At 36.0% G+C, this 24,544-nt stretch overlaps 1 protein-coding gene across 50 annotated transcripts in view; it reads right to left on the bottom strand.

Moving 5' to 3' along the window:
• Nucleotides 1-24,544, bottom strand: part of NEB (nebulin) — a 210,313-nt gene that overhangs the window by 44,281 nt on the left and 141,488 nt on the right. For all 50 annotated transcript variants that reach the window (XM_087920214.1, XM_087920218.1, XM_087920215.1 and 47 more), the window contains exons 133-154: nucleotides 23,280-23,384; nucleotides 22,847-22,951; nucleotides 21,536-21,643; nucleotides 20,168-20,275; nucleotides 19,290-19,397; nucleotides 17,649-17,753; nucleotides 17,447-17,551; nucleotides 16,415-16,513; nucleotides 15,945-16,055; nucleotides 14,738-14,842; nucleotides 12,338-12,442; nucleotides 12,051-12,155; nucleotides 11,318-11,422; nucleotides 10,087-10,191; nucleotides 9,385-9,489; nucleotides 8,119-8,223; nucleotides 5,936-6,040; nucleotides 2,881-2,985; nucleotides 1,849-1,956; nucleotides 1,517-1,621; nucleotides 678-782; nucleotides 447-551 (exon numbers count right to left, since the gene is read on the bottom strand). In XM_087920214.1, coding sequence (XP_087776340.1) covers nucleotides 447-551; nucleotides 678-782; nucleotides 1,517-1,621; nucleotides 1,849-1,956; nucleotides 2,881-2,985; nucleotides 5,936-6,040; nucleotides 8,119-8,223; nucleotides 9,385-9,489; nucleotides 10,087-10,191; nucleotides 11,318-11,422; nucleotides 12,051-12,155; nucleotides 12,338-12,442; nucleotides 14,738-14,842; nucleotides 15,945-16,055; nucleotides 16,415-16,513; nucleotides 17,447-17,551; nucleotides 17,649-17,753; nucleotides 19,290-19,397; nucleotides 20,168-20,275; nucleotides 21,536-21,643; nucleotides 22,847-22,951; nucleotides 23,280-23,384 — 2,322 coding nt within the window. The remainder of the gene's footprint in view (nucleotides 1-446; nucleotides 552-677; nucleotides 783-1,516; nucleotides 1,622-1,848; nucleotides 1,957-2,880; nucleotides 2,986-5,935; nucleotides 6,041-8,118; nucleotides 8,224-9,384; nucleotides 9,490-10,086; nucleotides 10,192-11,317; nucleotides 11,423-12,050; nucleotides 12,156-12,337; nucleotides 12,443-14,737; nucleotides 14,843-15,944; nucleotides 16,056-16,414; nucleotides 16,514-17,446; nucleotides 17,552-17,648; nucleotides 17,754-19,289; nucleotides 19,398-20,167; nucleotides 20,276-21,535; nucleotides 21,644-22,846; nucleotides 22,952-23,279; nucleotides 23,385-24,544) is intronic.

Genomic DNA, 24,544 nt, shown 5'->3' with positions numbered 1-24,544 from the left:
CAATAAACAATCTGAAACTTCATGAAGGGAGTCATTTAACTGAAAACTTTGGGTCCTAGACTAAAGTTAGGAAGCTGACTGGCTTGCTCACTAGAGGTAATTCAATCTTGAGATTACTTGGAATTTACTAAGAATTTAGCACTACAATAATGGAGGGAAATGGGAAGTACAAATTAGAATTGGTTACCCAAATTAATGCCAGCAATCCCCATAAATCATGGCAGGTGTTTGCTTCCATTTTTATTGTTATTAGTAGACATGAACCTTTTTTGGCACTTAAAACGATATTTCTTCCAATTGGATTGGAATGTGAGATAAACACTATTTACAAACCATTATTTGTAAACACTGCAAGCACATTTGATTACATTTATGTTTTGTTTCTGTTTAGCAAGAATGGTCAAAAGTGATCAAAGTTTCCATAGAAAAGATTTTAAAATACTCACATCACTTGCCAAGATTGCATTCTGCAATGCCAACACTGTGTTTTTGTCATCTGTTACAGACAACTTGCATCCTTTGAGGTATTCTCGGTCAAGCTTGTATTCATACTGCAAAGAAAGAAGGAATAATAGCTACAACAACAAAAATTGAAAAGTATCTAAAAGTATCTAAATAGCAACAAACTGCCTTATTCCATCAGGGAAAAAAGTAAGTTTTCTTTCTCATTTGCTTACATCACTCTGTTGCAAGGATGTCTTAGCAGCTTGGATAAAGTCAGGTCTATCTATAGTCCAGTGCCAGTGAGCTTTGGTTGCTTCATATTTCTTCTTGTAATCCAGCTATTTAATAAGAAATATAAACATATAATCAAAGCGTTCTTGCAAAACTGACATTTTTTTAGAAATTTAAAAGGTTATTGTAGTTTGCTAAATAGTTAATTCATCAACCAATCAATAGATATGATTAATAGGAATATTAGTCTGGGACAGATGTAAACTTTATAGAAGAATGGTGTGTCTATGTCATGGTGTAATTGGGCAAATCACCCATCTATGTCTAAAAGTCATATAGATTTAATGAGCCATTTTTATGATGTTGCAAGATAGATAGAAAAAGATAAAACCAGTTTAGATTTTACCCAGGAATAGAAATACACAGCCTGACCATGTGCTCAGTCCTCTCTTTGGGAGGACACAAAAGCTAGTTGCCAGGATTCTATTTGTTAAATGATGGTATCTTCATTTTTAACTTCTGGGTTACATAAGGTTCCCCAAGAAAGTTGGATCCTGGGAATCTGTACTGCCTCTCCTTTCTCTATTAAGCATTTAACTCAACAAGATAAATTGAGTGAGCCCATCCTCGTACTTCTGAAAATAGCCTGAGGAACATAAATACTTTGACTTTGGATTTTTATTAAAATATGAGAAGTGGGTTCTTCAAATGTTCAACAGAGTGGGAATTGGGAACCTTGCTTTCCTAGTTTCCTTTGGAAGCCTTAGTCACCAATGATAACATTTAGATAAAGAAAGGGAGGGAGGGAGGGAGGGAGGGAAGGAAGGAAGGAAGAACTTACATTGCTGTTCACTTTGTAAGCCTGCTTAGCAGCTTTAATGTGAACTGAATCTGGTACCACATTGCAGTGAGATTTGTTCTGTTGATAGAGTTCTTTGTATTTCAGCTGTTGGAAAAGCAGAAGATGAATGTTTTACCAACATAAGAAAATACAGAACCAAAGCTATCGCAAAAACTTTATTCATGCATTTATGCTAGGCTGGATTGCAGACAACTATTTAAGGCTGGATGTATATTTATGACAACACAACCTAAATTCAAAGCATATCGATTAATAGTCTTACCCAAGAGGGGCATTTCATTAGAAGGATACAATTGTAAAAAATTACTTACTTCACTTATTCTGTCCATGACCTTCCGTACGTGGAGAATCATGGGAGTATCGTGAATGCTAGTATATCCCTTTGGTTTGGCTTTCTGGAATTCCAGTTTATAAAGAATCTAACATAAAAAAAATAAATAAAGTTAGCACATGTAATGAAATCACACCCAAAATATCCAGTCCCTCTTCATTCCCTAGTTATCTCCTATTGAATGTTGTGACTGGCTTGAAAAATGCAACTATCCAGGTCCAGTCCAAGAAAAACAAGTGACATGTTTACTACCTCCATCTAGATCTGTCTGAATAAGGCATACAAATGTTGTATCGACAATCACAACAATCTTAAAATTGGTTTGTTTGATATCCTATATTTGAACAATCAGCCAATGAAACAATCATTTGCATGCACATAACATATATAGGTCAAAATGAAGAAAGTGGGTGATAGCATGCTAACTGAATAGCCTATACTGCATCTTAGCTATCAGACAAGAATGATGGAGCTTATGGCACTCTCTTAATTATCCAACTTAAAGTCTTCTTGAGGGCATCTGTAGAGAAAATTGCCAATATATTCAGCACACACATATATAGAACAACAAAAACAAAGGCATGGCATTTTAATTAACTTTTGGCATCGGATTTTGTATCATTGAGGTGTGGGTCTGCTACCAGTCAGTGAACATTGTATACTTGATGATATGGTTTAATATTTGGTGTATTTGACAAGTGTGTTTGAGCTCAAATCCATTTAATTAGGAAGGTTAGTGACTAGTCTCTATTTCTTAGTCCGAGAAGTTTGTTATGGCAACAAAACTGAGGGGAAGAATTCAAGAAACACAGAGCTTCTTGAAGATATGTGACCCATATCTTCTCCAGAACACACCAAAAAAAACCCAAAACCCATCACTGATTTATCTTTAAACTTACTATTTAATTTGAGAATTTTCAGTCAGAGAGTCACTACTATTTCCCTATCTCTCCCAAAATAATAATAATAATAAAGTTGCTTGACACCACTTCTCTCAAATCTCAGCACTTACATCACTGATTAGCTTGTTGACTTTGGTAGTCCTCAGATGTTCTGGAGTATCCACAACACTTGTAAATTTGTCCTTTTGTTTTTCATACAGCCTTTTGTACTTGTACTGTGAAAGGAAAAACAAATAACAGTGATATAGGGAATGGCAGCGACAAAAACACCGCCAATACACCTTTTCAAAAGGGAGCTAGAATTAGCCTGCTCACTATCAACAGCTGCATAGAGGTCAGCTGAAACTGTCTATGTGGGGAGCGAAGCCCACACAACGGAAATGTCAGTTAGGTGGCTTTTGGTTATGCTGAATTCAAAGGAAGCCAACAAGATGCAAAAAAAAAAAAACCCTACAGAGCACACATTCAGGTCACCTCTCAGCCATGTAACTTTGGAGTGACTACTATGAATCATCATCTCTAACCCTCCCACCAGCTTGATATGGGAATGGATATGAGATAATCCCATATATCCTTCCTGGGACAGGATGTGAACATGATAAATAAAAGGAGTTAAATTAGCAAGATTTCACCCAAGTAGAGGAAAACATGGGCTGTGCTTGGAAGGATCACTTAAAATGAATAACCAGAGTAGGTAAGTTACATCTTTTAGAATGTAAATTTAAGAATTTGTGAAATATTGATTTATTCATTTTATAGTGTTTCCTTCCTGTTGTAATCTGCTCAGACTCAGGCTGTACATAAGAGAATGAATGAATTCAGGATCACTGAACACAAAAAAATTAGGAGTGATTACAACTGCATATTAAGTTTAAAAATTTAATTTTTATCTTTACTTTAAAACATCAGATTAATTGCAAATCCCAAGAATACTTCGTAAGTATAGCAGAAGGGAAAATATTGAAACTATTACAGATATTATATAGTATGTGTGTATACGCACACACACACATACATAATAATTTATATATTATTTTGAGCAATAGACACAGATATTATTATAGATTTTTATAAATTATTGTATGTAGCTGAAAATCTTGGGGAACCTTCTATTTACTTATACATAGAATACCAGGACCTTAAAAATGGTATAAAGACAAGAGAGAAAACATAACCATTTTTGTGTATGCATTATAATGAAAACAGCAACAAACGCATGCACAAAGACATACATTCATGCACAAAGAATTGCGTGTATAAAAAACAATGACAGCATATTCTAAGAGATTGCTGACGTATTAATGCCATAAATAAAGCACGTGTGTAGACTAGATGCAAGGAGATTGAATGTAATTCTGAGATTAGTTAACATTCCAAATCTAAAACTATTCACATATAAAAAACAAACAACCTATTAATTTTAGGGCAAGTAAATAATAAAGTTTGACATCATAATATCATAATATTACTTTTATTATGAAGCAAATCAATTTAGATTGTCATAGTATAAACTAGATTTATATAAAATGGATATTCGTTCACAAATATCAATGCTGCTTTACTTCCAAATATGATTTGTTTGTGAATTCAAGCTTTGGAGTTTAAATGTGAGCAGATAGACTTAATCTTCAGGTAGCTGCACATGATAGAATAGATTATGAATGACTGATATCTCACTTTAGAATTGATCTTATGGAAAACTTGAGGATTGAATTATGAAATTCTAAACATGAATGCCATTCTTGGATTGTCAAGCCCTTCAATGCAGCTATTCCAGCTTGTACCTGCTTAGAGAATGTATGTGATGTTTGTATTAGAACAGGTGAACAATGACTGTCATGTGCACTGTCATGTTTCCTTTCCAACATTTAACAAAAACCGAGAAGGCTTTCCAAATACAGATCAATAATTTCTGGGATTTGTGTCTCCCCAGAAGGAGAATAAATATCATAGTTGGTCCCCACTGCAAGTTATCCTGATGAAGGTTGGCCGGCAGGGAAACGAAAATAAATTGTATCTATTTGTATTTGCAGGGAATGAATGATCTAAAATAGCATATAATATAGCTAATGTTTGCTATATATATAAATGCTATAGACAGGTGCAGCTTTGACCTCGTGTGCAGAAAGAGAGACACATGGTTGTTTTCTCTCATTCATTGTCTTGCTGGTTGTAAAGAATTTGCTGTAACATGTAGCAAATAATGGCAACATTCAAATCAATTCCACTCCTTTAATGAAGAGTTTTTATGTTTATTGGACAAAGCCTTCTTCAGTCAATTCACCATATTCTGTGGTGTGTGTTGTACTGTGGTTTAATGTCTACCGTGGGCTATTATATATATTTAATTACTTCACATTTAATTAATATGAAGGATTTTTTAATCCTTCAACATTCACTATTGTCACATCAACACTATGAATCCACTATAACTGCTACTACTACTGCTGCTACTACTGCTACTGCTACTACTGCTACTGCTACTACTGCTACATCTACTACTTCTACGACAAAACATTACCTGACTATACTGATACGTGTTGTACAATGCTGTCAGCATATCTGGTCGCAGAATTTCATTACATCCCCGTTGTAGGAACAACTTGGCATTAGACTTATATTTATTCTGTTCATGCAAACAGCAACGAAGCACAAAAAAAAAAAAAGACTTGTGAAGACAACAAAAAGAGCTCTAGATCCCAGTTAGTGAGATTTAGGCCTTTGAAATACTCCTGTGTTCTCAAAAATCGCACCAATGAATGGCATTTGCTATAGGCAGCATCATGAATAATGTCATAACTGAATAACTGAACACCAAAAGAGCTATCACCGCACCCAGAGCTGCCCTTTTAATAAGAAGAATATAGGACTAAACCAGACCTATTTCTTTTTCAGTTGAAATGTAGTAGAGAAGTCATCCTCATCCATTGGGGCATAGTTCATGAGAACACAGAGTATGGACAGGCTCACTCAAAATGCTACTGAGCAATTTGGGGTGGCAAAGTACAAATAGTCTTTCAGTACATGAAAGACATAATGTTTTGACTATCCCAGATCACACCTATTACATCGCGGACTAGCGACACTTCAGACATGTAAAAATGGACACCCACAAATGACACCAGCCACATTTTGGATGTCTTGACCAACATTGGCCAACAGTACCTGACTGCTTAACTCTCCTCCCCATTTGGCCAGCAAGGTTTTAGGGTCATCCACCACCAAGGAATACTTATCCTTCTTCTTCTCATAGTCAGATTTGTACAATTTCTGCTCAAAGCAGCATCAGGAAGTAATACATGGAGAGGCATAAATTTTAACAGCAATGTGTCAACTATATAAAACATTTTTAAATTACTCATTAAATCCATTCACCCATTCAGAAAATAGAAAAGATTCTTATCCCCCCTCCTTCCTGAAAATAGTTATACATATATATTTAAAACATAACATAATCTTATATATTTAAACAGAACAGCCCTACTTAGAAAGCAGCCTGAATAATAACCTTATTTCCAGGTCCAGCAAGAATAAGGTTGTCAGTGTTAAAGATACAGAATTAAAACTTCAGATTAATCTTCAAGTTAATCAAAATACTAAGTTCAACTGCATTATGACTAATGCAATTAGTATATACATATATATATATGCATTTCAAAATATATAAATGCTTGTCATATAGGTTCAAATTAATAGTCTGGACTTAACTCATTAAAGACACAAAGCAAAATATAGAACATATTTAACTAAGGGCAGAGTTACAGCACCAATTAATTTCGCTGTCCTGAATGAGATTGACTTGAAATATATTTACTTCATAGCTGCAAATGTAGGAAAATGAACTTGATTTATATGAAATAGAAGATTTATGTATTCAGCAGAAATAAAGTGGCCCAAAACACAGAAGTATCTTGGGAACATGGGAAATTCTCATTTTGTGTGTGTTAAACATGCATTATTATTGGAGTTTATAAAATTATTTTCTATTCTTTATATGCTTAATATTTTCCTGATTGATTCAAACATTATTTTATATCAGACATGAGAACATCTAGCTTGTGGATGGGTATTCACATCTTCAAAGCTGACTTCTCAGGGAGATCCTACTACTGTTCCCAAATTTCTTAACTCTCTTCTTTCCTTCCACTCATCCAATTCTTTTTAAGTTGCACCTTAATATAAACTAGTTAGTTTTCTATGATTGGATTTACTTACACTTTTCTAAAAATGAAATAGGGCACTATCACAAAGAAAACTCAAGCTCTTTTCATACCAAATCTTGTAGGTTCAGGATTTCTTTAAAGAAAATTCATTGTGAGTTTTTCACACACCTTCTTAACCCTACTTCTATACATGTGATGCCTGCAGTTCCAAAAACATAATCAAGGAATCGTGAAGATATTATTCCACCTAAGCTCTCTAGATATTGACATGTATACGTAAATGTTTTTAGAACACTTGTCCCTTTCACAAAATCTTTAGTCAACTTTTCTTTATGTCAGATCTCTTTATGGGTGGTTCTAGCAGTACACACTTACCCTACCCTAACTGGACCTTCCTCCCCAAAATCACCATTTTGGAAATTAATTGTCCTTACATACATTCTCCACTATCTCAGTAGCCTTTATATCAGGAAAGTACCTTTAAGAAGGCTTTGTGGTATCTTTCCTTTGTCCAGGCAAGTGGCTGTTTGTATGATTTGGGCATTGCTGTCAATCAGTGTTTAAGATGTGCAGTCTGTGCTGCTAGATATTGGGAGCAAGGTCTGAAATGAAGATACTTGCTTGTTTAGCTCTCCTTTTCTCCAACTAGCTTGAAGAATTGGGTAGGTAAAATGTATTAATTCTCTGAACTTATGTATCTCTATGAGATGAACGTCTAACTGGAGATTGGAATTTATTTTGGGCATGAGTAGATCTGTTTGGAGCTACATTTAAACTTCTGAGAATTATAGCAATAGCACTTAGACTTATATACCACTTCATAGTGCTTTACAGCCCTTTCTAAGTGGTTTACTGAGTCAGCATATTGCCCCCAACAATCTGGGGCCTCATTTTACTCACCTCAGAAGGATAGAAGGCTGAGTCAACCTCAATCTGGTCAGGATTGAATTGCTAGCAATACTGCATTCTAACCACTGTGCCACCACGACTCTTAATTAACTTTTGGATTAGTTAATTCATTCAGATTTGTTTGTTTTTTAAGTTTCTCAGCCAACTAATGTTCCCTCATCTTTCCTGACCTAGTCAAGCATATTGAGAGCACAAAGAAATTTAATATGCTGAGGAAGATTTAGTGGAATTGTTGTGGGCAATTACTATATTACAAGAATCTTTTAATCTACTTACCGCATCCATCAACCGAGTAGCATATTTAAAATGTCTGTTAATTGGAGTGTCAGCAACATGCTTGAACTTAGATTTTGTCTTTTCAAATGTTTCCTTGTACTTATACTGTTGAAAACAAATATATAACAGTTATAAGGATACGATTAAAAGAATCAAAAGTCAGTATCAATCACTGATCAAATATAAATGTGTGAAACACTGCAGTCTTTTCACAATTATTAATGAAAATGAGACATCAGTAAATGAGTTCCTTGAATGTTTCCAGCCTGGGAGATTTGTTAGTCCGCTGCATCCCAAAACAGAACTGTGATATATTATTTATTTACTTATTTATCAGATTTATAGATTCCCTGATTTCACCATGATTTGGGTAGCCCACAGAAAGCCATTATTTCTTTATTAGATTGATATCCCATCCTTCCTCCAGAAATTCAAGGTATTGACTTTGCTGTCTTTCCTCCAATTTTTTCCCACAACAAAAACCTTGTGAGATAAGTTGGGCTGGTTGTGTCTAAACCAAAGTCACCAAATGGGCTTCTGTGATTGAGGATGGATTTGAACATGGGTCTCCCAAGTCACAGTCCAACATTTTAATATTATATCTACTTGACTTACAACCATTCACTAAGCGACCATCCAAAGTTACAATGGCAATGAAAAAAAAATGACTTGCAACCAGTCCTTATACCTATGACTGTTGCAGCATTTCCATGGTCTCATGATCAAAATTTCAGTTCTTGGCAACCAGCTTGTATTTACAACAGTTGCAGCATCCAAGCACATGTGATAGCCATTTGCACTTTCTCAGCTGGCTTCAAACAAAGTAAATGAGGGAGGCTAGAGTCACTTAACAATTCCAATGATTTATCTAACAACCATGGCAAAAAAAGGTTGTAGAATTGGGTGCAAGTCACTTATCTTATTCAGCAACAGAAATTCTAAACCCAATTGTGGTTGTAACTCAAGGATTACCTGCATGACATGAATCTTGATTTATTTATCCCACTGATTCAATCTCGTGATCAGCAGAATCTGAATATGACACAGTATTGTAGAAACTGGTAAGTTTTTATGTTCCTAAAAAATCGGTTAGGCAAATCTGTGCAGGTTTACTAGAAAGAAAATTATTAAATTGATTTCTAAATAATGTATCAAAGGTCCTTCCCTTTGTGTATGCAGAATCCTGCCACTCGCTATCAAACTAAATCATATCTTCACAAAGAAACAACCTCTCACAATTTGAACAGGAACAAATAATGCACATACTGGACTATACAGAGCCTTATTTTTTCCTGCAAGGACAAGATCAGGGGTATCCCATGCGTAGCATCCAATGCCTTTGAGCCATGTTAAATCTTCCTTATATTTAACCTGCAAAAACAAAGTAGGAAGAGAAAACTTAACTACATGAAATAATGTCAGAAGTCACAAGAAACCCTCAGTTTAACCAACCAGTCTCTGTTTGGCAGATTCCAGGTAGAAGGGGTATATTTTTCAGTAGACACATAAGCTGAATCTATGCAAAAGTCCTCTCAGCCTTTGACCGAGAGGTGTAAATCTAAGGTAATTTCCAATGGAAAGTCCTTTAAATATCTACATCCACTCAGTTCTGGCAGAGCAGAGCCTGACTCTGTTCTTATCCATTCAAATTCCATCTATCATATTATCTATTAATCAAAAAAATATTCCTTGCTTTTAGATACACTTCATCATGGAACTTAGAAGTTTTGACAGATTTTAAATTCTCAGATCATAAACAAAATGCAGTCAAAAGTCCACTATAAATCTTGAGTTCACTTTGCAGTTGGTATTAGGACCGCTAAGATCTCCAGTGCATGAGCAAAAATAGAAAACCATCCACTTTTGAATTGCATCATAAATTAACCACCCTAGATTTTCTCAAGCCTATCGCTCTGTAAGGCTTATTTATGTGCAAGATGCAAGTGGTCAACATAAATTAATACTCACAGTACTAACTGCATCGGTGACTGCACGATGGTGGTAATGTTCTGGCCGGTCTGGGATAGATCTCCAAAATCCTAATTCACTCATGTACTTTTCTTTATATTTTATCTAGAAAAAAAAAAAAGAATTCGCAAACAATGAATAAATAACATTAAATTAACAAAGAACACAACGCACTAACAGAATTTATATATATTTTTTCACAAGAAAGCCCCACTAAATGCAATGTAACCTGTTCCCTAATAAATCAATTTCAAATTGCAACAGATTATTAGGAGAACGTATCCACAAAACTGAGCTGCTTTATGTAGGCAACCCTGACTAAGAAAAATATGCATTGAATGGAGGTACCAGGAGGTGGCACAAGTCATTTCTACTGCTTGAAATTCCTTTCTGCCTGCAACACTGAACTAGAAGGTTGGGGGAAGGCGGGGGAGGACAAATGAAGTATTGTGTGATACCAAATCCATACTTCAACCATTCTGGGGAGGATGTCTACAGTGCCATCACAACATTAAGACAAGGATACGCAATGCTAAGTAACTTCCAATACAGTTGTTGTTACTCAGTCACTAAGTCATATCTGACTCTTCATGACCCCACGGACCATAGCATGCCAGGCTCCCCTATCCTCCATTGTCTCCCAGAGTTTGCCCAAATTCATGTTCATTGCATCAGTAACACGATCTAGCCATCTCAAATCTCATCCTCTGCCATCCCTTTCCCCTTTTGCCTTCAGTCTTTCCCAACATCACAGTCTTTTCCAAGGAGTACTCTCTTCTCATGTGGTGGCCAAAGTATTTGAGCTTCAGTTTCAGTATCTGCCCTTCCAAAGGACAGACAGGGTTGGTTTTCTTTAGAATTGACTGATTTGATTGTCTCATTGATCTCAAGGGACTTCTCCAGAACCACAATTTCAGAGCATCAGTTTAGCACTCAGTCTTCCTTATAGTCCAACTCTCCCAGCCATACTTGCTACTGGGGAAACCATAGCTTTGACAATACGGACCTTGGTTGGCAAGGTGATGTCACTGCTTCCCAAATCCCAATTTGATGTAATGATCTCTAATGAGAACTGAATTTGCCTGTAGCTGGGTGGGTGAGTAGGCGGGATGGGGGACAATTGGACCCCTTTAAAGTCAAGGCTCTATAAATGGATGTTTTTGAGTTAAACAGAAATTGAGAAAGCTTTAAAGTCAGGCAGAATTGCATGTTTAAGAAGCCATATACTTACTTTGCTAATATCATCAGTGACCTTGCGGTGATAGACAATATCTAAGGCATCCTTTACAGTGTGGTATTTACCCTTTGTTCGCTCAAATGTTTCTTTGTACCGCAGCTGATTAAAAAAAATCAGAAGGCATATGTTTGAAATGTATTTCTATATCATTAATGAGATAATTGTGTGTCTGAACTGTGTCTTCTAATGTGGGACAAATCACACATTATCTTCACTTGTTCAGCTTTTGAAGAGACAAAAATAGGCACAAATTCTAACCTGAACATAATATTATCCAATTATATTCTCACAGCTTAATTTTCCACGTTTAATGTAGTTTTCTCTGCAAATGCAAAAAGTTCCTTACCTTGCAGTTTACATAATACTTTTCTTTATTTCATACTTTTTTTTAAAGGAAGGGATAGATAGATAGATAGATAGATAGATAGATAGATAGATAGATAGATAGATAGATAGATAGATAGATGATAGATAGATCAAATAGATAGATATTCATTTATAAACCAAATATACATTCTAAATAATCCCAGTTTTCTGCAAAAATTCACATTCATCCTTATTCAGGAACGATTATTTCATCTGCTGAATATTTTTCTATTAATTTAATATTTCATTATGAAGAGACATGTAATAAGAATTGATTGTCTCCAATTATCCTCCTATAACATTATTTATAGCATGAAAACATGTATTATCTAAAAAGATCTCTTTTTTGTCATACACTTACATCACTGGCATTCAGATAAGCTTTCTTAGCTCTGATGAGGATTGGTGTATCTGGGACTGTTACATATTTATCCTTTAGTTTATCGTAGAGTGATCTGTATTTTTTCTAAAGAAGCAGAAGTGGGAAGGGAGGAAAAGTATTATTAATATTGAAACGTGCTCTATACAGGCTAAAGTATAAAAGTGGGACCTTGAATATCACAGTGAGCATAGCCTGAAGGTTTGCTGTTTAGGAGAACCAGATTTTTTTCCATCTCACCAAGACATCCCAAATGGTTGCAACTTTACCTCACTGGCAAAGTCCTTCACATGCTTAGCAAGTTTTAAGGCAGGCGTCTGATCTCCAGCATGGTGATGTGGTCTTTCCTTGGTAGCGAGTTCAACATACAAGTACTGTAGAAGAATATAAAGTTGTTACAGGTCAGAGAGGTTTCATGTAAATCTAAAACCCTAGACTCTTTCTTCTGGTGAATTTTGTACTCGTATCATTGGTCTTTCTGCTCTTAAGTGGAAATTCATGCTTACATACAGGCATTTTTAATCAGGGATCTCTGAAGATCGGGGCTATTGCTTTTTGTTGGAAGAAATGTGCTTTACAACCAAGCAAAAACCCTTCAAATTAATGGCTTTTGTCATGCCCCTGGTGGAAACTAACTCTGAGGGAGAGGAGGAACAGCTGACAGGGAGTGGAAGTGTGGCTCTGGAGGTTGTGGAGGAGGCTGGGGAAGGGCAGAGGCTGGCTAGGCAGTCAGAGGAGGACCCAGGCCCATCCCCTCTCCACCCTAGGGCATGCAGAGAGGAGAGGATAAGGCAGATACTGGGGAGGAGAGGGCCTTGATCCTCTTCATGGGCTGCAGCTGTGACAACTGGATAAGAGGATGGACATGCTTATAGGTGAGTGCTGGAAAAAAAGCGTGGAAATATCTCTAGTTTATTGTTCCACTCTGAGTTTGGCATCCTTCCCAGTGTGTGTTCTGATATCCGTGGAGGTCTTCCAGCCCTTATCTTGCCTGTTTTGTGTTGTTTTTTTACTTTTTATAATTTAAACGGCATTTCCTCCTTCTTGTAACTGCTTGTGTGGGAGTTTTTTGTCTCCAGTCAAGGATATTTGGAGCTTGGAAGCAAAGTGAAGAAATAAAAGGGGCTTCACCTGTTTTTTTGTGACTGTGTTTATTTTGTATCCCACCCTGGGTCATCACAACTTTACTATTTCTCACAGTAAATATTTGTGCTGTGTTACATACTGTTACATACTCATAATAATTAGTTAAACATATAAGGCCATCAAACTCTATAATTCCTCCAGGCAGTGTACAATAAAAACAATAAAATATGAATAGAAACCCCAAACACCCTGAAGAAAAAGTGCATGTATATATGTATACAAATATATATATATATATATATATATATATATATATATATATATATATATATATATATATATATATATACACAAAGGAAACTGCAATACACTAAATTAATTAATAAAATCATTCATTAATCCAGTTGGAATATTGCCTGGTAGTTTTCTATGACAAGCTTCTAACAAGAAATATCGCCAAATACGTGATATAAATGATTCATGTCCATTCTTCCAGTACAGTCAAAGTATAGCAGTAACAAAAGTTAAAAGGACAAACAACCTGCACCCATATCAACTCAGGTCTGGTTACCAAAATGTAGTACAGTCTTCAACTTTAAATTGTATTTTTTTCAATTTCTTTCAAGTAATCAAATGAGATAAAAGACTGGAGATAGAGATGATGGTGGAGGAGGAGAGGGGGCGAGGAAATATTGGTCATAAGCTTTTGAAGGAGAAAGAATGTAACAATAGAAGACAGATCAGAGCTGTGTTGGAATTAAGACAAAGAAAATTCTTGGAGGTGGAAAAGACCTGAAGATTCCACTAAGCTGACTCAATAATTACAAGCACAGGAAATCATTTGTTACTGTAATTTGCATAATTACAAAGCACATAACAATGGCAGGAGAAGAGTTCTTAATATATCCTTTCCGATGAGCTGAGTAGTTCACAGTTACTTGGCAAAAATTCCAACAGCACAGATTTACCAAAGAAATGGTTCCTGGCTGGGGAGGGCGGGTATGTCTTATTACTTGGAAAAACACCCCAGAGATATACATGTGCTTGACAGAGTTCCCATTAAAATACATTACAGGTTTATGAGAATACGTTGCTTTCTTTTATTGTCATGATTAAGTTGACTGGTGAAAAAAACCCTCACATCTATGCTATTAATATGAAGTGAGTCAATCATTGCATAATACAATTTTCATTCTTTTATTTTTTTTTCTCTTTTTTCTTTTTTTTAGCTTCTTTTTTTTTTAAATAAGTACAAATATTGATGTTATCAATATTATGTCTAGAGTTTAACTAAGACTATGTATTTCTTAAGTTCCTTATGTTTAATTAATTAGTGAAACAATTAATTTTAAAATTTGATAATTGTAAACGTCTTGTTTATTTGCCGTGTTTTGTTCGTTAACTTCCATGAATCTATTTTTTTTAAGTCTATGCAGCTATTTATCCTGTTCTTTTAAATATTAATATTTTAATAAACAATCAAAAATATGAAGGAAGATGGCACAATGTTTTTCAACAAAATTAAATATACTTAGAAAATGTTACACCATTCTTTCATACTTGCAGCTGCACATGTAACATACCTGGCTCTGCAGTTTTTGCCCCCTTTTGGCTCTTTTGAAATCTGGTGTATCAAGGACTGATGTGTACTTAGTCTTTGCCTCTTTACCCGCAGCTCTGTATACAATCTGGAAAGGATTATATGAATACGATACTGTGAGAACAACCCCAAACATTTAATCATGCCCACCATTAAGGAAACCAAAGTAACTCCTTAAAGCAGTTGATTTGGGCTAAAAGGTGGAACATTTAACTCATCATTGAAAATCCTTTTTTCCTGGAATGTTGATGCTCAATATTTCTGTCTAAGATTATCAAAACAAACCAACAATTTTTCACCTTCATTTTGGGACAGGATATTATTGGAAATATCTTGCACTAACCTCGCTTGCGCCACTGACTACAATAGAAAGAAGATCTTTTAGCCCAAAGATATTGTGCTGCACTTCTGGTAAACAGTATGGAACAGTAGCTATTTTCCTTCGTCCTTGACATTCCTTGACATTTGCAAGCATGCTCCTGGTATAACCAATCTTTGGCTTTAATTTGGTCAAAACTGGGTTGATTGGTTTATAAGATCATAACTTCCCAATAATAACAATCAAAGCCTATTATGAAAAGGAGGGCCTGATTGTGCATGCTATTTGCTTGTCATTGAGCATGAGTTTGCATTTCTAGAAGACCCTTGGTTATTTTCCCTTCAGTAAGCTCATGGCTTTTTTGCCCAAGTCATAGATTCCTCGTAGGACCAATAGTTAATCTGATGGGTTTGTTTCTGCTCTTGTTCTTAACCCCCTAGTCTTCTATTCTTCCTGCTAAGAAAAGTATTCAGCTTTGTTGACACTTCTACCCAACCTAAACTACAATGTATGCAGTTTGGTATGCTAAAAGCTAGATTGCCTACAGATCCAACATATATCTATCCAAAAAGGTGCTGAATTTTCTTCACTTTGCAAGGTTACCAAGTAGTCCCACCATCAACTCTATCTCACATTTGTATTGGTATCAGTAGAATCAGGTCTCTCGGCTGTAGTTTGCATTGGCAGCTGTCTGCCACAGGGAATGTCTAACCTTCTTCTGCCAGTTCCTTAGAAAGCAACAAGTGAGCTTTCCTGTTGAATTTAAAGGGCTTTTCATTGTGGGGAAACTAGCAAATTGCCTACAGTTATGTCTGGTGAGATGGGCAGCATACAAATTTGATAGATAAATAAATAAATACATTGAACTCACCTCACTAAGGTGGGTCTTTAGCTCCTGGTCTTTTCTATAAACAGGGGTGTCCAGAACCACAGAGTACTTATCTTGAATTTTCTTGGCAGCATCAGTGTATGCATAATGAGACTGGAAAGGAAAATAGATTTAAAACATTAGCCCACAAAATTAAGTAATAAAGTAAAGATTAAAAGAAAGCTAAGATAGGAGGTTTCCAAAACTTCAATGGAATGTCAGTCTCAGTGTTAGTGTAATACAGATTCATGTTATTTTATGTTTTAAATACATTTATAGTATAGGTTTATTTGTAAGCCCTTTATTATGGAGATTAAAATGGTACTTATGCCTGATTAATTAATTAATTGACCTTATACTGATCTTAAATGCCACTTTAAAAGTATTAAATCTTGCCTTATAGCGAGTCTTATCTTTTAACTAAGGATCAAAAAATAATTTAGCATTCATGACTGTGTGGAGAAATGACATACCCAAAGTTTACGTAAATGCCTTGAACGGACCATATCCGGAGTATCATACAGGAAGCAGCCCAGACCTTTGAGCCATTGTAGATCACTTTTGTATTTAATCTGTCAAATAAAGACATTGATTGAATATAGCTCTTCCATATCAGAATATATATTTCACATAAATCAATAATCTAAACTGGTCTGGAATGCTGGGAAATCACAAAGCCATTGTATTGGAACATTTGTCTAACACAGAAATGGGAAAACTATAATTTTCCACACATTGTTTGATTCCATTCTGAACAACCCAGCCAGCACAGCCAAGACTGATGAGTATTGTAGTCCAAAATCTTGAAATCCACACGTTTCCATAGGAGTATCCAAAGTAGCTACAGTTGATATAACAAATTAACCCTGCTCCATATTTATTTATTGATTTAAGCATTTTTTTTCTGGCTGCCCAGTGACTTGGGGCAGCTTACAAAAATTTTAAAAACCATTATACAAACAATAAAAACAATACTCCCAGACCCACTGGAGACAACAAACAAGCCACTTGATGGGCTCCATCCTACTCTGGGTTCCCTAGGTCCATTGATAAAATCAGGTCTTCAGGGCCTTGCAAAAGAGTGTCAATGTGAGGACCAATCTAATCTCCACAGGGATGATGTTCCAAGAGGAAGGAGCTACCACAGAGAAGCCCCTTCTTCTGGGTTCTACCAGCTGCACCTCCTTAAGAGGAGGGACCCACAATGTTCCCTGCCTCCCGGCTCTGTTGGGTCAGCTAGACATTACTGGGAAAAGACAGTTCTTTAGATAACCTGATACCATGCTATGAGGGCTTTAAAAGTGACAACTAGCAACTTGAATTGCACCCAGAAGCAGATATATGTTCCATTTATTGGCTGTAATCCATTTTGATAAATTCTTTTTAGGGAGAGAATGCAGTATACAAAAAAAAATGATATTACTATAGGCCTTAATATCTGTTGCAACCCATCTATATTTATTCACAGCAACTTATTCTAAAGTTTTAAAACAAGTCTTGCTTACATCACTTGTAATTTCTCCAACGTAACGGTTGTGTACAGTTTCTGGAGTAAACGGTAAGGAAATCAAGTGCCCTTGCATCCTGAAGAAATCAGTCTTGTAGATAAGCTAAAATAAACAGAGAAGAAGAATAAGCTTCTCCCCTCCCAGCAAAATCAAACACAACACAAATTGTGCATCTAATAGAAAAATAAGATATGCCTACATCACTGAAAGCTTCTTGGTTTATTTTCACTTGGCGATTGTGTGGAGTATCAGGTGTAGTATGAATCTTATCTTTATTTTTGTGATATACTTCCCGATACATTCTCTGTAAGAAAAGAAAAAGGATTAAACAAAAAATTAAAATTAAATCTTAATCTATTTTGCACAGTATTTCCTAAAAAAACACTTATTCTGGTCATTTGAATAGGTAGAACTAACCCATGAATGCTAAATAGTAAACACATGAGTTAGCTATGCCACTTAAATTAACACAGATAGTCTTCAATTTACAACAGTTCATTTAGTGATTGTTCAAAGTTACAATGGCACTGAAAAAAGTAACTTATGACCATTTTTCACAGTTACAACTGTTGCAGCATCCCCCATGGTCACATGATCAAAATTCAGATGCTCATATTTATCACAGTTGCAATGTCTCGGGATCATATAATCACCTTCTGTGATCTTCTTACAAAGTCAATGGGGAAGGCAGATTCACTTAACAACCATGTTACTAACTTAACAACTGCAGCGATTCACTTGACAATTGTGTCAAGAAAGGTCGTGAAATGGGGCAAAATTAACTTAACAAATGTTCCACATAGAAATTTTGGGCTCATTTGTGGTCATAAGTTGAGGACTATCTGTATTAAAAGAAATAGAATACTCATGGAGCTCCATGCTCAAAACAGTTGCTTTACAACAAGCAACAGATTGAGAGAAAGCAGTTTATCATTCCTACTACGATTCTTACCTGGAGTACTTTGGCCTTTTTCAGGTGTAATTTATTATTTTCTTTAATTTTTTAAAAAACCACCCTCCTATTTTAATGCTCAGATCCCATTTCTGCTATGTTTGTAGATGATCAAAAAGTTGACTTCACTGTTATTTTCATCAGGTTACCTTTCTATGAAATGAAAAGCTTGCGACTGGACATGTTCTCCATACAGCCAGTGTGTAAATGGACACACTCACTGTGGTGCCCCTCCTCCCCACAAAATCTATAAACACATTCGCAACCATTCAGATAAACCTAAAACATTTACTACCTCAGCCAATGCATTAATACTGAGCATTAACATTCTTACCAGGGATGGGATTCAGCCGGCACGGACAGGTTCGGGCGAACCAGTAGTTCTGCGATGAGTTGGACCCACCCACCTACCCTTGCACTATTCTGTCCTATATTACCTTTGTTTGAAGCCCAGCTAATAGGCATGGCAGAGCGGATTGCTGCGCCTCCGCTATTCTACTCACCGGGGCTGAAGATGAGGTAAGTTTTAGAGCTGTTTTCTAATGTGAAGCGCATGCGCTCCGAACCAGTTGTTACACCAGTTAAATTCTACCACTGCTTCTTACTATTTTGTAGACATGCAGATTTTATGCACACATGTTCTTCATTACAAAAGTGTATAACTGTGAGATTTTGAAAGTTATTGATTAGAATACATAATTTAAATCATTAATATTTCTGACAGATACATTTATCCACTTTATCTGAAATGATTTCATAAGCATTGTACAGAAGTGCACCATTTTTAATGTAAGATTCCGATGTAAGATTCTAACAGTGATCACTTTAGTTTTCTAAAACCAAGTACTGTGTCAGAGCAATGTTTGGCTTTATGAATTAATTACTTACCTCATTAAGGATTTTATTGACTTTCCTTGTATGTACAAATGGAACAGCTTTGGGCCCAAAATTGTAACCAGTGCCCTTGATGTGTTCAAAAATTTCTTTATATTTTATCTGAAAAACAAATGTATACATAGACTTCAGTTTCAGGTATCCTTAATAGATAAAAACAGCTTCAGCAGAACCCAAAAACCAAATGAATCATGTATTATATATAATGAAACCAATATTTCATGTAAACATATAGTCAAAAGACCCCATATTGCAGTTAGACAGTCATGATCTCAATACCTTCCTTAATTCATTTGAATATTTAATAAAACCTCTGCTTTTATTATGTTTGTTTTTATTTGTTTCTTTTGAAATTATATGACTTAAGTGAAAGAATAAGTCAATAAAAGAAAGATCCTTAGAATTACATTTTAAAAATATACACACATATAAAGCAGAAAGAAAATTATATGACAGATTTTTGAAACAATTGTGACTTTTTCATGTCTTTTGCAGTAAGATAAAGCTTTTCATCTTATCCTAAATATAAAGTCATACAAATACAGTAAGTTTTGCTATAGAGAGGCCCTCCCATGAGCAGAAAATCTCTTCCATAAATGAGAGGATTTTTCCAATATAATACAAATTTTCTATAGCTAACAAAAGACTAAGGGTATGTGGCTGTTAACACAAGGATATCTCCTGCATATTGTTTATCTCATGCAACTTCATATCTAAAATCTATCTTTATACTCTTAAGCATGAATAAGCATAAAGATTGCATTATGGAATTATTTTGGGTGCTACTGGTATGTTTAATATTACTCCAACAGTATTTCTGTCTTTTGGTCTCTCTCTGTCTGGAATTAAAAATTAATTAAACAGTTACTTACATCGCTGCCAATATAGTAGGCATGTTTAGCATGCTTGAAACCAGGGGTATCTGGTGGGAGTTTGTATCCAGTGGGAAGGGCATGCAAGCCAGCATTCCGGTAGAGAGGCTGCCAAAAACAAACGAATAAATGAATAAAAATGGAATAATGTATAATAATATACAAAACCCTTTAAGGGCATTGTTGGGAAACTTTAAACGTGTAGAATCAACTTTGGGTATGCTCTACCGCTGTGCAAGCAGAAGTCATACCAGGCTCCGCCCACACTCATTTTTTTTCTCAGAACTTCTTCACAGCCTGAGTTGGTAAATTGAAAATATACATTGAGAAATGCAATCCTAACCACTTTTAATTGCAGTACTCAAAGGTAATAACGTTTCAACAAGGGAAGTGATGATCTCCTCTTGATAGGATATGTTCAAGCAGGGGCAAGTCAATCTGATAGGGATACAGTTGAATTTAGATTTTCCACTAAGAAAGGGTTGTGTTAGATGGCCTAATTAGCCTTCTTTCAACTCTATGATTCCACAGTCTGCTAAGTTTAGGATTATGGTCAGAAAAAGGTAAGTGTGCTGAACTCTGCCCCTTGCTGGCCTTGGCTGGTCTTCAGAAACCTAAGGATTAGCAACAGCAATAGCATTTAGACCTTTATATACCAGTTTACAGTGCTTTTACACCCCTCTTTAAGAGGTTTAAAGAGTCAGTCATTGCTCCCAACAATTTGGGACCTCATTTTACCCACCTCGGAAGGCTGGAAGGCTGAGTCACCTATGAGCCTGGTGAGATTTGAACTGGCAAATTGCAGTCAGCTGGCAGTCAGCAGAAGTAGCCTGCAGTACTGCACTCTCACCACTGCACCCCTGCAGCTCATTAGGGACAGATCTGTATTAGTATTAGACAGAGAGACATCCCCCCCCCAAAAAAAAAAAATCCAAAGCCTGTAACTTAGAATAGGAACAGCATTCTGAGAGAGGAAGTAGCAAGCCCCTTCTGTTTTATTGCCAAGGAAACAGAACAGTTCTACAAATTGGCATCCTGAATTGAGAGAGTGCACTTTCTATTGGCAATCTCACTTCCAAAAAAGGTAGTTAAAATCACACTGCTAATGAAGAGACATATCAGCACACTTCAAAGTTTTATACCTAAATAATTCTAAACAGCTGGGTCATTGTATTCTAAACAGCTGGGTTCACTATAACTGCCTGTCTTGAACATCTCCTTCTTATTCTTTTATATTTGATACTGTATTATTTGTACATCATTGCTGCTGTTCCTCTGCAGCTTCATGACCCCAAATTCCAACAAACCCCTTCCCTCCCTCTTTTTTAAAAAAAAATTGTCATCAAGAGCCAAAATCCAAGTTCTTACTTCACTCTGTATCTTGTAAGCCCGATTTGCCCGCTCCAGATCCACTGTCTTATTTGTTGATGTATATTTCCCTTTGATATGATGCACGTAGTTATGGCGGTAAACAGCCTAAGAATTGACGAAACAAAATAAGCTATGTTGAATATTAGCAAAAGCTTCCTCATTGTTTTAGTTTTTAAATGCTGGTTAGATATCGATCAGATCTAGAGAGAGCAAAAGTAGAGTTTCCAAGGAAAATCCTAATGCTCTCTCTCTGTCTCATGAGATCTGAAAAAAGAACCCCTCCCTTCCTTCCTTTTTCCTTCCCACATCTGATCCAGAGTCTAAATCAGGGGTGTCCAACCTTGGCAACTTTAAGACTTGTGGACTTCAACTCCCAGAATTCCTCAGCAAGCTGGCTGAGGAATTCTGGGAGTTAAAGTCCACAAGTCTTAAAGTTGCCAAGGTTGGACACCCCTGGTCTAAATGATGCAGAAATATAGTGAATTAGGAACTAGTGTGACAAAAAGCTGATGGGGAAGAAATATCTTGACTTCGCTATAGTTTTGTTAAAAATTATAACTTGAACTACTACATGCAACTATGATGGTTGCATAAACATTGATCACATAACATTACTTTGCCTGGAAAGCCAGCAGGTGTGGACTTTTCAAGCACTTGCTGAAGAGTAAAGAAAAAAAGTCAGTCCTATTAATTTATTTATTCATTTTTTACCCTGCGGCAATCTAAAAGGCTTTCAGTAGCTTATATAGAACATAGTAGAACAAATTAAAACATCCATGGTTAAAAAAAAAAACCCACACCAGAGCTTCATAAGTAACAGCAATAAATGTAGTAACCAACCTAAAACATAAGAGTAAAAACAAGGACTCTTTTATCTTATGATATAAATAGCTGTTCAAAAAGAGCTAAATGAACTGAAAAATAAAATGGTCCTGTGTCTCTAATGTGTGACTTAGATATAAAAGCAAGAATAGTGTGGGGGAAATCTTCTGTTGCTGCAGGGTTTTTTTTTTCTGAAGCTATGCAATCACTTGCATTGGGGGAAAATCAATCCCCATTCAATGTCTGCAGTATTTGTGAACGTGCTCTATTTGACTGATAAAATTGCAAAAAAAAAAAAAATGAAACTAGATCACTCTGAAAGCAATTTCTGATTTTGAGGCTGAAATGGGAAGAGGACCCATGCCTGAACTATTTCCAGCTGCAGATTTGAACTGTTTCTTCAATTGCCACTGATTGCCTGGTGGACATAATGATCATTGAAGGACCGGGGAAGAAGCTGATGGAAACAGAAATGCAGATACTCACTTCACTCAGATTCTTGCCACTGAGCACATTTTGAACATAGAGAGGTGTGTGTGTGACTACCGAATATTTGCTCTTCATTTTCTCTGCCTCCGCCTTGTATTTGAGCTGTGAGGGGGGAAGAATACATAGATTACGTCTTCATTTTTTGTCACCTTATTTTTCAAAAATAATATCCATTTAATAATTTTGTGAACGTAGCATTGTTAAAACAAATCAAGTTGTATCTGGCTTGGAGCCTCTTTTCTATGAAGAAAGGAAGCAGTGGAAAATTGCAAGCAACAATAGCTTTGGCAAGACTAAAACCATCTTGGAAAGATGGCTGGTGCCTCATGTGCTTCGCTCCTTCCAGTTAGTAAGAAAGATATTTTTTGCATTTGAAAATGTTTGGGTTGGTAGAAGTTTGAAGTGATCAGAAATTGCCAACCATACTTACAAGATTGCGAAGGTCATAGGCATGTTTAGCATGAAGAATTTCAGGAGTGTCCCAAACAAAACAGCCAATGCCTTTGAGCCAGTTGAGATCATCTTTGTATACAACCTGAGGTATTAAAATTAAAAGAGAAACCAAGAGAAAGGGTGAGGATTCATTCTATGCAATCTCAAGAATGCTTTATCTATCAACTAAAGTTAACTTCCCAGCTTGGGTCCATCATGTAAAATGATCTATTAATTTAATTCCAGGCCTGGAAGAAATACAACTGACAAGATTAATCTGAATGTTAAGTTCATGGCTTTCTAGTATCCATGCTTATCAGTTCTGGTCTGAAAACTCTTGAAAGACAAGCAGAATATAATTCAGTTGGGCCTTCTTTTTACCAGCCTCTGCCATCTGAAGAAAATATAATTACTAGAAGCAGGAAGCCACCAAAAGTGGCTAGTTAGTTTAAACCAGCCTTTTCAACTCAATTCCATCCAAGGATTCTCTGTGCCTGCTGCTCTTAAGCCTTTAGTTTTCTGATGGTAGTTAGTTTCATCAACAAGAAAAGAGATGCCTGATAAGGTGCTACATTTCTAATTTTATGCCCTTTTGGCTTTTTTCTTTTTACCTCATGAATTTCTTTCACTTCCAAAGTACGCTCTTTTTTTTTTTTTTGCTCGAATGCTCTAAAGCAGGAGTGTCAAACTTGCAGTCCGCGGGCCGGATGCGTTATGCGCTGGCCACACCCATGCACAGTTTAGCAAAGGGGGGAAAAGTCACATTACGTGGTATCGTCATGACAATGCGAGTTTGACACCCCGACTCTAAAGGTTGTTTGCCACATTTTTGCTTTTTTTTTCATTGACCACTCTTTTTTATTTTGTTCTGAGAGTAATACTTATAAGGTTCATTCGCTTATCACCCCAGAATGACCAAGGGCAGCTGACCTTTGGTATTTCTGCTAATGGGTGACTCTGACAGAAGAAGATAGGAGGGCCAGGAACCCACCAATCCCTGCCCTCAAAACAATATGCGTAATGGCAGCAACCCAAATACCTTCATTGCTGAGATGGAGCAAAAGGTAGGCATGGAGATGCAGTGAGAAATAGCTCACAATTGTATTTTAATAGCATGGACATTATATTAAAAAAAATCAGGATAAATTACTATTTTTATGGAAGTTTTGTATTTATAAGTATTTGCTATAAAATGAGATCCTAAAATGTTCCATTGCAAATCAGAAAATGATGTCAGTTGTAATTTTTTGTGATGCGCATAGT

This window comes from Pseudonaja textilis, chromosome 1, assembly GCF_049901715.1.
Source record: "Pseudonaja textilis isolate UNSWEBS1 chromosome 1, rPseTex1.2, whole genome shotgun sequence".
In the NCBI taxonomy this organism is placed as follows: domain Eukaryota; kingdom Metazoa; phylum Chordata; class Lepidosauria; order Squamata; family Elapidae; genus Pseudonaja; species Pseudonaja textilis.
This window is presented reverse-complemented; position numbering and strand designations above follow the sequence as displayed.